This window comes from Cyclospora cayetanensis, unplaced genomic scaffold, assembly GCF_002999335.1.
Source record: "Cyclospora cayetanensis isolate NF1_C8 unplaced genomic scaffold, CcayRef3 CcayRef3_contig_59, whole genome shotgun sequence".
In the NCBI taxonomy this organism is placed as follows: Eukaryota; Apicomplexa; class Conoidasida; order Eucoccidiorida; family Eimeriidae; genus Cyclospora; species Cyclospora cayetanensis.
In genome coordinates, this window is record NW_020312579.1 from 60,525 (window position 1) to 74,910 (window position 14,386).

Here is a 14,386-nt window from a genome sequence, read left to right on the forward strand (position 1 = left end):
AGCAGATCATCGGTGGTAACTCAGGCACCAGGGAGGCTACGGGCCTTGCAGAATTCGGCAAACAGAGAAGATGAGGGCTATTTTTTCCAGAACTTAATATCTGGTTGCCTTTGGAGGCGGTAAGGATGGAGCATCACGGCATACGCCGCATTACGAACAATGTTTCACAAGGTAACTTGCGAGATCCGGTCCTAATTATCACACATGATGAGAAGGTTGGCGATGTGGAAGTACCACTCCCCGTGACCCCGTTTTCGCTCGGCATTGTCGATATCGGTTGTTTTGTCAGACTGGATGCGTCCCAACAAGCAGGCAGCAAGGATAAGTTTTGGGAGTAGCCCTTCGAAAAAGCAGTAGCAGCATTTTCTTTGTGCTGTGCGAAACAGCTAGAGGAAGCATGCTTTTGGGCAGCGGTCCCAAGTTGGCGGTAGAACGCGCTCCCACACTGCGTTTCGTGTGCCAGAGACACCATCGACTTGCGTCAAACAGGAATATGGCTAAACAGAAAGCTCAAAGCATAGTAACTACTGATGTACTGCTATGCAGCAGGCTTTCAAGATGGCATGTGTAGGGATCTTTTGAATTCCGAAACTGTTGACGAAACACGACTTTCTAGGTGGACGGTTCAACATTCAAGGGCAATTATTGTGAAGCTCCTTCAGGAAGGTTTTGGATGCATGGATGTTTATATGAAGGTACGCAGGGTAGCTAGGGCAGCTCATTGGTATATGCTTGTGGCTAATCGGAGGACTGCACATTCTTCACGAATCGACATCCAAAACGAGGCCGCCGCTCTAGGGCTTATACACACACAGAGGGGTAACTTCATTAGGTTTGCTCACAGGTAGGCGAGTGTAGAGGGCAGTTTTAGTTCGCTTGTCCATCTCTTGGGTCGCATGTTTGCCGTAGGGGTCCGACAAATGTGTCCCTGGTGTTGCATCGTAGAAACCTTGGGATAAGGCATGATAGACTATGCGTGCTTATTTCGGATCACGGATTTCAGCGTGCGCACTCAAATACTGCCACAGCAGAACTAGAACACACTCTGTTGTTTTACACGCCAAAGTATAAAAGATACAGGCATGCGGAGTATCATTTACTCGGAACAGGAGGCACCATAGGCAACACTTTCTGTGCTAAGCTACAGGTTATAGATAAGGATTTCTTGCTTATAAGCGTAGTAGGGACTACGCCTATACGCTCTGCTTGCATAGTTTGTTTGTTCAGACATTGAGTAGCGCATTACGCAAAAAACAGCTTCTCCGGCCGCATTTTGATAGACACACTCGAGCTCTAGCGCGTTCTCTGCTTTCGCACACTTCAGTGAGGATAAAACTCTTATTCCTTTATCTCGGATAAGGCTTTCCTTCTCACGCCAGTTATCCGGAATGTCATACTTTGGGCTAAGCAAGCCGTTTAGCGTATCGGGAAGCTGTACGCATCCCAAACTGTTTTAATCGCATAATGTACCTTTAGAGACTCTGGATGGTGGGCTTAATGACGAGCACATGCCTGAAATTGTACTATGCTCCAAGATCTAGACGGGTCTTACCTCAAGGTCCAACACCCGTCTCTTTTGAAAGATGATCTTTTTCTTTCTGTAATCCCTGACACGAAACGACTGGGGTGTACTGCGGGCGTCGATCTGTTCCTCCGATATATATATATATATGTATACATATATATATATATATACATCACATTTGCCTTGTTAGGAAGCGACGCTTATACTGCGCCTACCTAGCTTTCCATTCCTCAATCGAATGTGCCTTTTCGTTCTCATTCCTCTACTGAGCGCTTAGCAATTGTGTGCACCCGTGGGCTACAAGCCATCTGGCCCTTTCAGACGCTGCTATCCGGCTGTGTAGTCCATTGATATCCCATCCGTGTGGAACGTAACTGCCGCTAGAACGCTATCGTATTAATAAGTATAAGCTTTCATTAGAGCCTGCGAGGGTGTCTGCAAGCGCCACCATCGCTGGCAGCGCTTCTGATATCTTTGTCAATTCTGTGCTGCCATTGACCCTCTGTTCAGAAAGTGCCGTGGGCCAAGGGGATCAAATCGTTTAACGACCTCGTGTACCGTCTCGGATCTGCTCCAGTGAGCCAGCGTCTATAGAGCAGTCAATTGGAAGGAAGGCGAAGCTTTTTTGTAAAAAACTGGATAGTCTAGGTACTCTTTTTTCTCCCCTGTCCCCTCCCCTTTACCCCCTCTCCCCCCTCCTGCCGCGCTTGTTACCAAATATTCCGCCACACGAGGTGGTGGGCAACCCCAGCTAGTGCTTTTATAAAGCAGCGCCCTTCACGTGTTGTATCAACTGCACGCCATAAACCCTGGAACCCAGTATCACAACAGATTAAGATGAATTCTTTTTGCGGTGCGCGAGTGCCCGTTAGCACAAAAGTACTGTTACTAGTTTCTGGCTGGTCAGACACATCCAGCTTCACATATAACGGGATATTTGACGATCTACCTAGCCCTCTGCTTACAAAACTATCAGGCGAGCCAGATACAACGGAACGCGTTGCCGAGTTTGTCAGCTACAGGGGAGGGTTGGAGGAAGCCAAAGGCCAAAAGACTCCCTGTATGGTATCCCCTGCTCGCAAAAGTCATGGAAGCAAAACCTCAAATTGAGCACCTGTAAAGCCTAAACCTTGGAATCCGCCGAGGCTAGGGTCAGCAGCGCAGTGAGGACCGTCCCTACGGACCAAGCCTGTGCCTGGCAGCTGTCTCGGCAATATCTGCGCGGAGGGCAAAACAGACACTCATTATACATGTGAACGCGCTTGCTCGAAGATTTGGATCCCACAGAGGCAGCTCGCTACTAGGTGCTCGATCCCCGCAAAGGGGAAGCACAAAATGAAGATTGGAAGAGGACCTGGTACCATAAAGGCCCACAACCCGTTATGGGGTAGCCTCTGGCCGTCTTACGTGCCGCTGTGGTTCGTCAGCTCTGGGAGAGAGCGCCACACGTCGGTTCGGATGTAATCGCGGTGCTTCTTCAGGTAGCTGAGTAGTGTGCGCCTTGCGGCTGTAGACACACCGGAATGGGGGCTGGTGGGCCCTTTTGCAGGAGCGCCACTGTCATCAAAAAACAGCCGCTTCGCCTCCAAAAAATATCCCAGAGGCCACACCCACTCAGGACCCTTAGAAGCCACGCAAACAGAATCGGCAGTCCGCACGGCGGAGAGCTCACAGTGTAAAGAAGGCTATGCGAAAAGTTTGCGCTTTGATCACTCTGCAAGGGGTTTTCTGAAGGTTCTGTTATCGGTCGTATAGAAAAATTCCACCCTCCTGGATTCCTTCCTTCATAACGCGTTTCAATCTGAGAAGCCTCCATGAGGAGGCTTCCAATCGTGAGGGCCTCGTGGTTTGCTTACTTGATGATAGTTCCATCCATGGGCAACAGCCTTGTCACAGCTATCATTTGCGTTGTCGTAGTCAGGTCGGTACTGCAAATCCCCTGGATCGAGAGTTTTGAGGCCGAGTTGGTCGTTTCCAAGCAAATACTCCTCTACAGCATGCAGATAGCTACGCGCGTGGTCCTGTGCAGTCACAGAAACCAAACCCCAAGCTCTGAACGCAAAAAAGCCTCTCACCGACCCCCAACTGGCATACTCCCTCGAAGAACGCCACGCAAGAAGACTGCAATCACAGACTCCGAGACTGGCAAAAACCCCAGACCTCATGTCTGATTTCCGGATCGCTGCATCATGGCGCAGACGCTACACCCCAAGTCCTGCATTCTTGAACTGAGACGTCCACACATGACGTGTTCACTTAAAGGCCCACGTCTCAGAAAAAAAGACGGCCACGCACTGCATCGCCGAGCTCAATACGCTTCAACCCCGACCAGTTGACTTCCCTGCCCATAAGCTACCCCCACCACATGCCCTTCAAGCGCTACGGGAGTTCTGTTTCCATGGAAGAAAAAAACTCGAATCCTTCAAAAACCCTACACCCTTATCATTCCCACAACACACAGACACAGACACACAGGCAGACACACACAGACACAGACAGACACAGACAGACACAGACACACAGACAGACACAGACACACAGACACAGACACACAGACAGACACACAGACACACAGACACAGACACACAGACACACACAGACACACACAGACACACAGACACACAGACACACAGACACACACACACAGATACACAGACAGACACACACACAGATACACACCGTAGGCCGTAGCCACTACAGTTTGAAGCCCTCACGTACCTGTCGGAAAAGTTCAGGCGCTACTGCTAGGGCAATGCAGGCGTTGGGCCTGAGCTGATAGTCTGCCCAGGGAGTTGAAGCCTTGTGCGTGTCCTTGTAAATGCCTCTTCTGTTGATGAGCTTAGGCTCGAGGAAGTACTCGGCGTCCTCTTCCGGCGCAAGTGGAACATAAAAGACCTTTTCGAACCTTGCATCCAGCAACGACGCCCACCGGGTGTACATACACTCCGATCCATCAGCGAAAAAGACCGACTTGTAGGGGAACACGTTTTCAGGAAGGCGAGAAACGAATCGCAATGCTGACTTAAGCAGACCATTAATCTCTATCGCCGCGCCGTCCCGGGGTGTTGCAGGAAACCCCCTGTTTCCAGCCTAGAACACAAAGAGGCATAAGCCTCAGCACACAAAGATGTCAATGAGGGGCCTTGCGTCCAGAAGAAAAAGACGACAGAGCAGCACCTGCATGCATATATGGCCATGCGCCTCCAACGAGAGCCACCAGCCACTAAATACATCACTGCTTCCGAGATAAATTCGCACGCCAGTTGGAGAACAGAAAACTGTGCAAGCGTTCTGTCAATCGTGGGGCGTCGGCTCAGAGTTTGGAGTTTAGCAGTCTTTGATTTGCCTTGTCTGAGGAGCCGTTTTTGTCCATCCACGTGCCGCAGTTCAGCTCGTTGCCGCCATAGATTATACCCGAGTTGGGATCTACTCGAATTTCAATATCGAAGCCTTTGTCTTGCATGTGTTCGTCTAGCTGCCGGCCAGCATTCCACTCCCTGAAGGAGATGCCCTGAGGCGACACTTGCACAGCATACTACGCTGTTTCGCGACACCGCCATTCGTACGCCGCTTACCAAAGGCCATCAGAGAATGCGCAGAGCTAGCTGACAGTCAGGGCAGCGAACAAGAGGGGCGCATATATCCACACTCTGAACCCCATTTTCCACGCCTCAAGCCGCTCTCGCACCTTCGCGTGGGAGGCAAGAATATGGTGCATCACATCCGCGAGGGTTTTAATCTGCTGTTCAGGAAGCTGCGACGCATGAACGCCATATTTGGGCTCCACCTGCGTCTGCAGGAAGTCCACACCTTCAGGCGCTGCTTTGCAGTAATCCTGGATTCCCTGGAGCACACGCCACGCACGCGTCCATCGCAGAAAAGCCGCACGCTCGAAGGCGGCCCAAAGCGGGAGGGCAAGCCCTACTACTACTACATGTTTGTGCGCAAGGAGGTTTCGACCCCGAGCTCTTTAAGACTCAAACATTCGTCGCCAAGTGGCGAGCAGGGAAGTGTGCCTTTTTGACATGTGGCAGTGGAACGTTCGAGGAAAAGGTGCCCGCTGGCGCCAAGGACAGGCAAGAAGAACGGCACCCACAGCCCTGCAAGACCTCGGTGTTGTTTCTTCCCGCTAGGAAATCAGGAGGGGGGGGAATGGAGTTGCAGCTGGAGCGTGTGGGGTAGGTGAGTGCTGGGCCCCGAAACGTTTACCTGCATGAAAAACCAGGTGGCATCTCTAGCGTTGTAGCGTGGGTTGTTGCCGGCATCTAGAAGATTCGGAATGAGGCCGTGACGTAGAACGCGCGCATACCCCAGGATTTCTGCGCGAGCCTCCGCATAGCGCCTGCAAGAAGGGCAGCAGCCATGCGAGCGCACAGTCCCATGCATGCGCACCGACTTCTGCAGCCCGCCCCAACGCCGCGCGGCCCCTCTGGCGATTCCCGTGAGGCGCAGTCACTTCGAACTCGAGGAGCCCATGCAAAGCCGCGTTGACGGCGAGAAAGCCACAAAACGCCGCTCGCCATCCGAGCCCGAGACATCCGCCCCCCTCCCGCCTGTTTGAGGGCTCACTCACGCACCCCGTCGCGATGAGGTTTCCGCCGATGGCAATGAACGTGTCTCTCCCCCAGTTGCGCATGAATCCAGTGGTGAAGTGGGGAAGGCCTGCGCAGAGGCTGGGCTCCTGCGTGCCCCAGACCAAGGGCGAAGAAGGCACTCGCCCGTAGAACTGCAGCGTGGCTGTCAGGAGATGCAGCAGCAGCGGATCGACGGCCGCCACTGAGGAGTCTGTGGGGGCAATCGCCGACGCCGCGGGCAGACGCGACAGCACCAGAGCGCCCACTTGCGCGTACACGCCACTGAGCAGCCTGTCTGCGATGCGCGGCCTGATCCACGCGTAGCCCTTCAGCTGCTGCAGGAGCTGCACGGTGTGCTGCAGCTGCTGCTGCAGGGGCAGCAGCGTGGGCTCCGTCAGTCTGTCCGCGGCGTACTCCAGGAGCCAAATTCCGTCCACAAGATTCCTGCACAAAGGATGCTGCAGCTGGTCTCTGGGGAGCAGCATGCGCACGGCGTCGAACGCCGCAGCCACCCCGGCCAGGCCGCAGTACACCAGAGGTCCGTACTCGGGAACGTCGTAGACTCCTCGCTTCCCGCCGGAGGCGTCTGTTTCTTCTTGATTGCAGCGGAACATGAGGCTGTTGAGAGCTGCCGGCGAGGCTGGCGCCAGCAGGGCGGGCGTACGCGAGAGGGTATCCTGCAGCTGCTGCTCGAGCTGCTGCAACAGCGCGCGCTTCTCCGGCTCCGTGAACGCCACGGCCACTGAGCCGGGAGGGAAATCGTGCAGCCTCACAGTGGTGAGCCCCGTTTCTGAGCTGTATGTCCAGCTGGCGACCGCCTCCAAACCTGCGTGGACCTGCGCTGAACCCGCCAAGCCGTTGATGCGGGCGGGGTTGGGCTGGAAGTCCCCTAGAGCGTTGCCTCCAACGAACAGACTCGCCACCAAAGGCACCTCCGTGATGCGACCGCTCAGCTGGATCTGCACGCACGCCTCGCAGAAGCAGCAGCCCGCCCCCATTGAACAGTCAAATAAGGCGACCCGGATACAGCACACGGAAACAGCCTCGAGAGTGCGGAGGGCTCTCCCACACGGCGCTTCGAGCGTCGCGATGCACCAAAACACAGTCGAGGCGCGACAGGTAGGCCGCGGCGAAAAGCGACTTCGTGTCTCTCTCTCTGGAGTCTTCAACTTACTTCTGGCAGCGGCCCGCCGGGGGCGTTCCAGCTGTACGCACACCTCGCGAGGACGTAGCAGCACTCCAACGAGACGGGGTTGCAGCGTTGAAGCAGAACGACATCGTCCGATTGTAGCGACACCGAAAGCTGCGAGAACCCCTCCTCAGCTAAGCGCACATGGAGGCTGTTGAGTGTGGGACGTACGGCCAGTAGTCCAGGCAGAGTCTCTGAGACACACGTGCAGAGTACCACCCCAAGGCGCAGTCTCCCTAGAACCAGGGTCGTACACTACGAAGGAAGGCGAAAAAGACGCTTCTCAGAGAGCGAGGGGAAAAAGCGACACCTTCACGCACAGAAGGCTGCAGAGTGGGCTGTTGTTTTTCTAGCACCCGGTTCTACAGATCGGGGATGGCGCTCATGCCAGCTAGCCATTCCAGCCATACCTTGCGCGTGATGGCGAGTGCCAGGGAGCATTGCCAGGTTGTTTCTATTCCCTTGGGAGTCGGTCGCGGTTGGCTTTGAAGGGTCCAGCGTCCACGTGCCGTCAACAACGTATTTGTACTGCACAGCCTCTTTGGTAACTGCTTGCCTACCTCCCACCTGCATCACGAAGTGTGCGTCCTCCCTCAACTCGCACCGAAATCCTCCCGCGCAGCGTTCCATCTCGACGTCCTTCTGCCAGCAGTCCCACTCCCCACGCAGAACGACGCGCTGTGCCTCGCCGTGCCACGTGATTTCCACAGTTCTTTTTTCTCGTTGCTGCTGTTGCTGCTGCTCTTCATCCTCCTTTTCTTCGGCCTCCTTCTTCTCGAGCGCTGTTGCCGCGTGCCCTGCTTTTTTCTTTGCGGATGTTCCAGCTCCAACGTCTGCCTTGTTGGGATCTCGCAGGGGAGCTTCCGGATGGTAATCGTTGTACAGGCGTCTTTCATGAACCACGGAGAGCGTTTCCGGCACGAGTTCGTCGGTGCCTCGGGTGCTCCCGCATGCAGCCGCAGCCCCCGCGGCGAGGGCAGCAAACGGCAGCGCTGCCGCTGGCGTAAACTTCTTTGCCGCAGGCTCGTTGTCGTGAGTGCAATCATAAAACAGAGCAGGGCACAGCCGCGCTGGAAGAGGCTTCAAGAGAGCCCCCTGCTCGCCACGCAACGCTTCTCCTACTGCTGCTGCTGCTCCTGCTCCTGCTGCAGGCAGCTGCAAGTACGCAGGGCGTGAATCCAGCTCTCCCACGGCGTCTCTACCGCCAAACTGCGTCAGCTGCCAAACAAGGTCCCCTGGGTTCCGAGTCTGCATGGACTCGCGAATAAGCGCATTCAAGCCCAGCTGGCGCTCAAAGTGGAGATCGGCCTCCTGACTGCCCGTGAAAAGCTCAGCGTACACCCAAATGTCGGGACGCACGCGGCGGCATTCACGCAACATGTGCTGCACCGCATGCATCGCCCCCACACACCACAGGCACGATCCCGCTGACATTTTAATTCCCCTTTCGAGTTCCTAAGCGCCAAGCACGCCATCTGCTGGCAAACACCGCCAATACGGATACACAGAGAGCGCGCAGCAGCCCCCACGCGAAAGGGGAGAAAGGCCGCGTACAGGCATGTCTCTATATCTTTGCGCAGGAAAAAAGGTGCCGCTATGCCAACATCCTTGACCTCCCCACCTCTCCCTCTCCCCACCTCTCCCCACCTTACCGCAGCAACATGGATGGGGGTCGAGTGGCAGTTGTCGAGCCGAACGGCTGGAAAGATCTTGGCAGTGTCTCTGCAGTACTTCTCCATCATCTCCCAGAGGAACGGAGAATCCTCCGGCCGGCACCCATACCTGGCAAGCGCAAGTCCAAGCTCCGCACAGGTCGTCGGATGCAGCGGCTAAAAGGGTTTGCCACAGACATAATTACAACGCGCGCGTGCACACAACAGACAGGGGGCCCCTGCAGGCCGCTCTTCTAAGGGGCCCCCGCCACCCCAGAAGGAAACGCACGAACACCTGCTGCCCCATCGCGTGCTGCCTTCCAGCTCGAGAGGACGTTAGCGCAAGCGCTCCAAGAGGCTTGCACTAAGGCGCAAAAGGCCTACCTCAGTTTCACGCAATCCGACCAGACAACAAGTTCTCGCCGCAGATACACAAGCGATCCGGGAGCCGCAAAGTCCTTTGTGGCATCCCACCCCATAACCCACCCGTTATTTGCCAAAGCGACAGGCTTTGCGCCTTCCGCAGCACCGCTGCTGGCGAAACTGCTAGGCGCTGCTGTCTCTTTCGAGACTAACACGGTGAAGTATCTGGGCACGAGGGCATTCCAGTGGTCCGTCGAGAGGGGCCCCCGCTTACACTGCAGCCTTTCGTACCGCACCAAGCCCTCTATGGCACTCAAACAATTCGCACGCGCTGCCCGCGCCTCCTGCAACAACCGATCCTTCGCTGCCGTTAAGGCTCCGTGCACTTCCGACTCAAAGTGGACAGACGGATACAAGGCAGAGAGAAATCCCGCAGCAAACTCCACAGGCCGGCCTCGACGAATGCCTGTCTCACGCAGGGCCTAAAAGATAAACACACATATCCACATATATATATTATGCATATATCTGTACATCTACGCAGCCCGCAGATACACCACAGATTTACACATATATATATATATATATATACACTACACATACACACACAGACTACACACACACATACGTCCTACACACACACATACATACTACACACACAACCATACTACACACACTACACATACACACACATACAGACACTACACATACAGACACTACACATACAGACACTACACATACACACACTATACATACACGCACTACACTGCACACACAAAAACCCACTACACATACATACTACATACACACACTACACATACACACAAAAACCCACTACACATACATACTACATACACACACTACACATACACACAAAAACCCACTACACATACATACTACACACACACATACATACTACACATACACCTGCGCACACACACTACGCATACACATAGGAACCAGACATCCCGTACAGTGGACACGAGCGCACGCGTATGCAGGGCGTGCTCTTTCACACAACGCTGTCAAGCACTTTGAAAGCTTTGTACCATCTGGAAGACGCGTTCCTTCCGTTCTTCTGGCGTTGTAAAGTCGTGCGGCTGCTTAGCAGTGCTTGAGACTGCGCTACACAGGTCTTGCCTCCATCGGTCTAGGAGGGGCAGTACATCCATAGTGAACCATGACTCAAAGTGGAAGGGTTTGATGACCTTCTCGTTCAGCGCATGCAGCACCCGGCGCAAGTCTTCCTCTGTGTCGATGATGCCTGAACAGCCAAACTGACTTCGCAGCTCCCCGCGAGCTAAGGAGGCGGAAAAGGACTGCAGAGCGCAGTCCAGCTCGAACGCCGCGTGCAAGTGTGGCGAGTTCTCCAAGTTATACCTTCGAAATGCACACGCATCGCACTCGTGTTTCCACGCGCTGAAGCTGAAGGCGCAAGTCCAGACGCAAGAGGGCAACAGGCCGCAGGGAGTGCGACACAAAAAGCCGGTCGCGCCCTTTGACTCCTCTCAGACGCAGAAAGCAGCAAGCCCTACCCCCCTTCAACCTCGATTCATACCCTGCTTCAGGGTGGTCCACAAGCCACTCGCTGTTGTTTGCAGTGTGATTGAGAACCAAGTCGGTAGCAGAGAGAATTCCGAGCTCCTTCTCGAGCATCGTCACCGCTAATGCCAAAGTTTGAAGGCCCTCGGCCTCATCCTTGGGCAAGGCCGTCCCCTTCGAAGCAGCGCTCACTTTGGCGGTCCCCTTGCTAGACACTCCCTGAGAGGCTGCTTCAGATGCATCCTCTTCCTCTCGGAAGAAAAAGGCATCTATCTCCAACTGCTTCGCAAGACTGCAGCCGAGCACCAACACACCCAAACGCGCCAAACGCCGCAAACCCTACACGGTGCATGCGCTACAAGGGAGCAAAGAAGGGTCTTAGCTCTCTAGGCGCAGGGAAACTGTGGTGCCAAACTGGAAGGAAGCAAAGCTGGGAAATTCGGATTTCCGTGCTTGCTTGCGGCAGTGGACCTGTAGCAGCTGCCAGACTCTCCAGTGGTTTGAAGCGGAGTAAAGTGCACCATGTTGTATCCCATATCCTTTGTATGCTGAAACCTGCAGAAAACACGACACACACAGACACAGCACGCCTGACGCTGCTGTGTTGTGCCCTCTCACTCCACTTGCAGCAAAGGGAGCAGCTGCAGCGGAAACGCCAGCTGAGACTTTCTCAAGAGCGCCCGCCTCCTCCCTCTTTCTGCCGTCGCCAGCCGACCCCACTTCCGATGAAGCATGCATCGACTAAACCAGGATTTATGGACTACCCTATGGGCTTGTGGGATTGCATGCCTATTTGTCTTTCGCTTGTCCTTGTGTGTATATGTGCGTGTATGTATATTTGTGTGTATGTATATTTGTGTGTATGTATATGTGTGTGTATGTGTATGTGTGTATATGTATGTATATGTGTATGTGCCTCTATGGGCGTGTATGTTTCTATGGTTCAATGTGTATGTATGTATATGTGTATGTGTCTCTACATGTGTGTATGTATGTGTCTGTGGCTCTACATGTATGCATGTGTATGAGCATGTGTCTCTATATGTGTCTATGTATGTGTCTATTATGCCTATGAATGTGTGTATGTAGGTGTGTATGCCTATGTATGTATGTGCCTATGCCTATGTATATATGTGTCTATGCCTATGTGTATATGTGTCTATGTGTGTTGATGTATGTGTCTATGTATGTGTGTGTTTACATCCGCCACCAGCGCTTGATGCCTCCCAGGGAGCGGGAGAGGACGGTCTGTACGCTAAGGGCCTCCGCGTGGATCGGTTTTCCCTTGAGTGTGATGATTGGTTCCACAATAATGATGTTATGAGGCCCTCGCAGCGGCTGCTGCAGGTGCTCTTGCTGAAGCCAAGACTGAGAGGAAGGAGACGACTGCGCCTGTCTCCCTGAGGGTGAGCTGGTGGCAGTGGAGGGGACTCCAGACTCGCAAGAAGCGTCGAACGTGAGCCATAGGCGGTAGGGCCCTGCACGCCACAGAGAGGCCCCTCAGTGTGAGGGTGTATACAGAGCCACGTCGCTTCTCCCTCCCCCGCATGCAAGTTTAGACACGAGAAAGTCTTCGGGAAAGAACTGCAGCCCTCTCTCTCCCCCGTCCCGCGCTGAACGAAGCGCTCGTGGGCGCAGTCGAGCACAGAGAGCGCTCTTTCGCCCCCCTCCTTCCTTCCCACAAGAATCGGCCGTGAAGCCTCACCAGGGATCTCGGCCTGCAGGACGAAAGTGAAGTTTCCAAGGGTGTCGCGGCTGCTGTCGAGCACCAGCTCCTTGCCTAGGGGGTCGGTGGCTGTGCATCCTGCCACGGGGAGCTTCTGCGTGCCTTCGTAAGCCCTCAGCAGGATGGTGTCCCCTGTCGTTGGCAGCAGGAGGCACGCAGTCGCTTCGGGTGTACGCGCAGGTGCACACAGCTAGGAGCGGAGACAGGGCCCCGAGAGGGAAAGGCAGGAGGGGCCACGGGCGAAAATCACGAGCGCTAAGGCATGCACACTTAGGCGTGCCGGGGGGTACTCCCTATGTGCTGTGTTTTAGGAGGTAAGGCAGCGTTTGGGGGCAAGGTCTCCATGGTCGCAGATTGAATAGCCTGGATGCGGGAGCTTCCCAGGATAGGCACTAGGCGGCCCTTACAATTTCGGGAAAGGTGCTTACCCTTTTTGACGCGGAAATTTCCGGAGCCTTGGGGCTTTTTGAGAGACCCCTCACCGTCGAATTCCCCATAGTACATTCCGCGGACCTCCGGTTCACGGCAGGGAGTTCTGATCCCAGACGAGGGGTCTGGAGGGAGCGCTGCGGTCATCTTGCTTCAGTCTAATTCGCTTTTTAGATGGTGGAAAGAAGTCAATTAATAGGAAGTGGAGGAGGAAGGAGGAGGAAGACATTTTTAAGGGGACCTCACCACAGCCACCCTCGGGCTCGACCCTTCGCTGCGCTTTCTCATGCAATGTTCTCCTCTATACAGCGTCGAGAATAGGAGCACAAAGTAATTATCCGGAAACCTGCATTTCCACTTAGTACAGAGGATTCCCTATTATGTCGAGCATTTTAGGGCCACTGGTTCCTTTTTGGCACTAAAACACAGCAAAAGAAGGGAAACTCGGGCACCGAATTACGGGCGCCTCCATAGCAACGGTCGGTCACACCACTTTCCCTAACACACCGGTATATGTAATGCGCATTCGTCCTTTCAAGGCATATCTATGAATACATCTGAAAAATAACATTCCCTAGCCACAAATGTACATAGTAGAACGACCCACCACGCCTTATCTTTCGCCTGGCGACACTGAGCGCCGCTGCAACCGGCAACATGCAAGACTGCCCTCATCGACCTTTGAGGTGTCGATACACCCCAAATCACGGTGAATGTAGGGATTTAAACACTGATTCTTCTATCCCTATGTATCCTGGTAGGGCAGCAATGCCACGGAGCACAGAATACTTCCTCTCCTGCACTCGGTGGCGCGCAATGGGCGTACCGATCGCTCAAAATTTCCAAGATATACTACGCGCGAAGGACACAAGGGCGACACCAGAAAAATGAAATTTCTTCTATTTAGAGGCCCTATCCACGTCATCTTCGATCAATAGCGGGCTTAGGCAATCGCTCACTCGCACACCCGGGCTAGTCGATATTTAATAGGATTCGTTCAAGCGGGCCGCGCTCTTTGCGCGCCTTGGTACAGTTTCCCAGAGGCAGATAGTGCAGCCAATATTCTGGGTATATGTTTGCTGTGTGCCTGTACACTGAGGTCACCGTATCTCCGTATCCCTTCTCCCATGGTGCCCATGGGAATCTCCACAACCCAAACCGTACCGAAATTCAAAAGACTGCAGTCTTCCCTACGAGCGGCCTCCCTTCTGACCTTTCTTCCACTCCCCACACAGGGTTTCGGCTTATGATGCGAGAGGAAAGCTCGATCGCGACTTTTTCTCTGATCCCTCTTAGCACTCCAAGCACTCAATGGAATCCGGCCACATAGTGCAATATGGTGTGCAGGCACACAGCGTTAGGTCCTATAGCACGGACTTAGGCTTG

At 54.2% G+C, this 14,386-nt stretch overlaps 1 protein-coding gene across 1 annotated transcript; it reads right to left on the minus strand.

The window, feature by feature from the left end:
- Positions 1–794: 794 nt before the first annotated feature.
- LOC34623325 (glycogen debranching enzyme) lies at positions 795–13,147 on the minus strand. The gene is made up of 23 exons (XM_026335070.1): positions 13,000–13,147; positions 12,551–12,703; positions 12,047–12,323; positions 11,317–11,400; positions 10,862–11,137; positions 10,536–10,728; positions 9,325–9,785; positions 8,941–9,070; positions 8,624–8,671; positions 7,607–8,545; positions 7,433–7,543; positions 6,103–7,058; positions 5,735–5,867; positions 5,214–5,369; positions 4,872–5,036; positions 4,244–4,615; positions 3,382–3,546; positions 2,933–3,147; positions 2,697–2,742; positions 2,240–2,541; positions 1,247–1,403; positions 1,101–1,164; positions 795–979 (listed from the first exon to the last, which is right to left on the minus strand). The coding sequence occupies exons 1-23, from the start codon at positions 13,145–13,147 to the stop codon at positions 795–797; spliced, it is 5,736 nt and encodes a 1,911-aa protein (XP_026190855.1).
- Between the last annotated feature and the right edge of the window lie 1,239 nt (positions 13,148–14,386).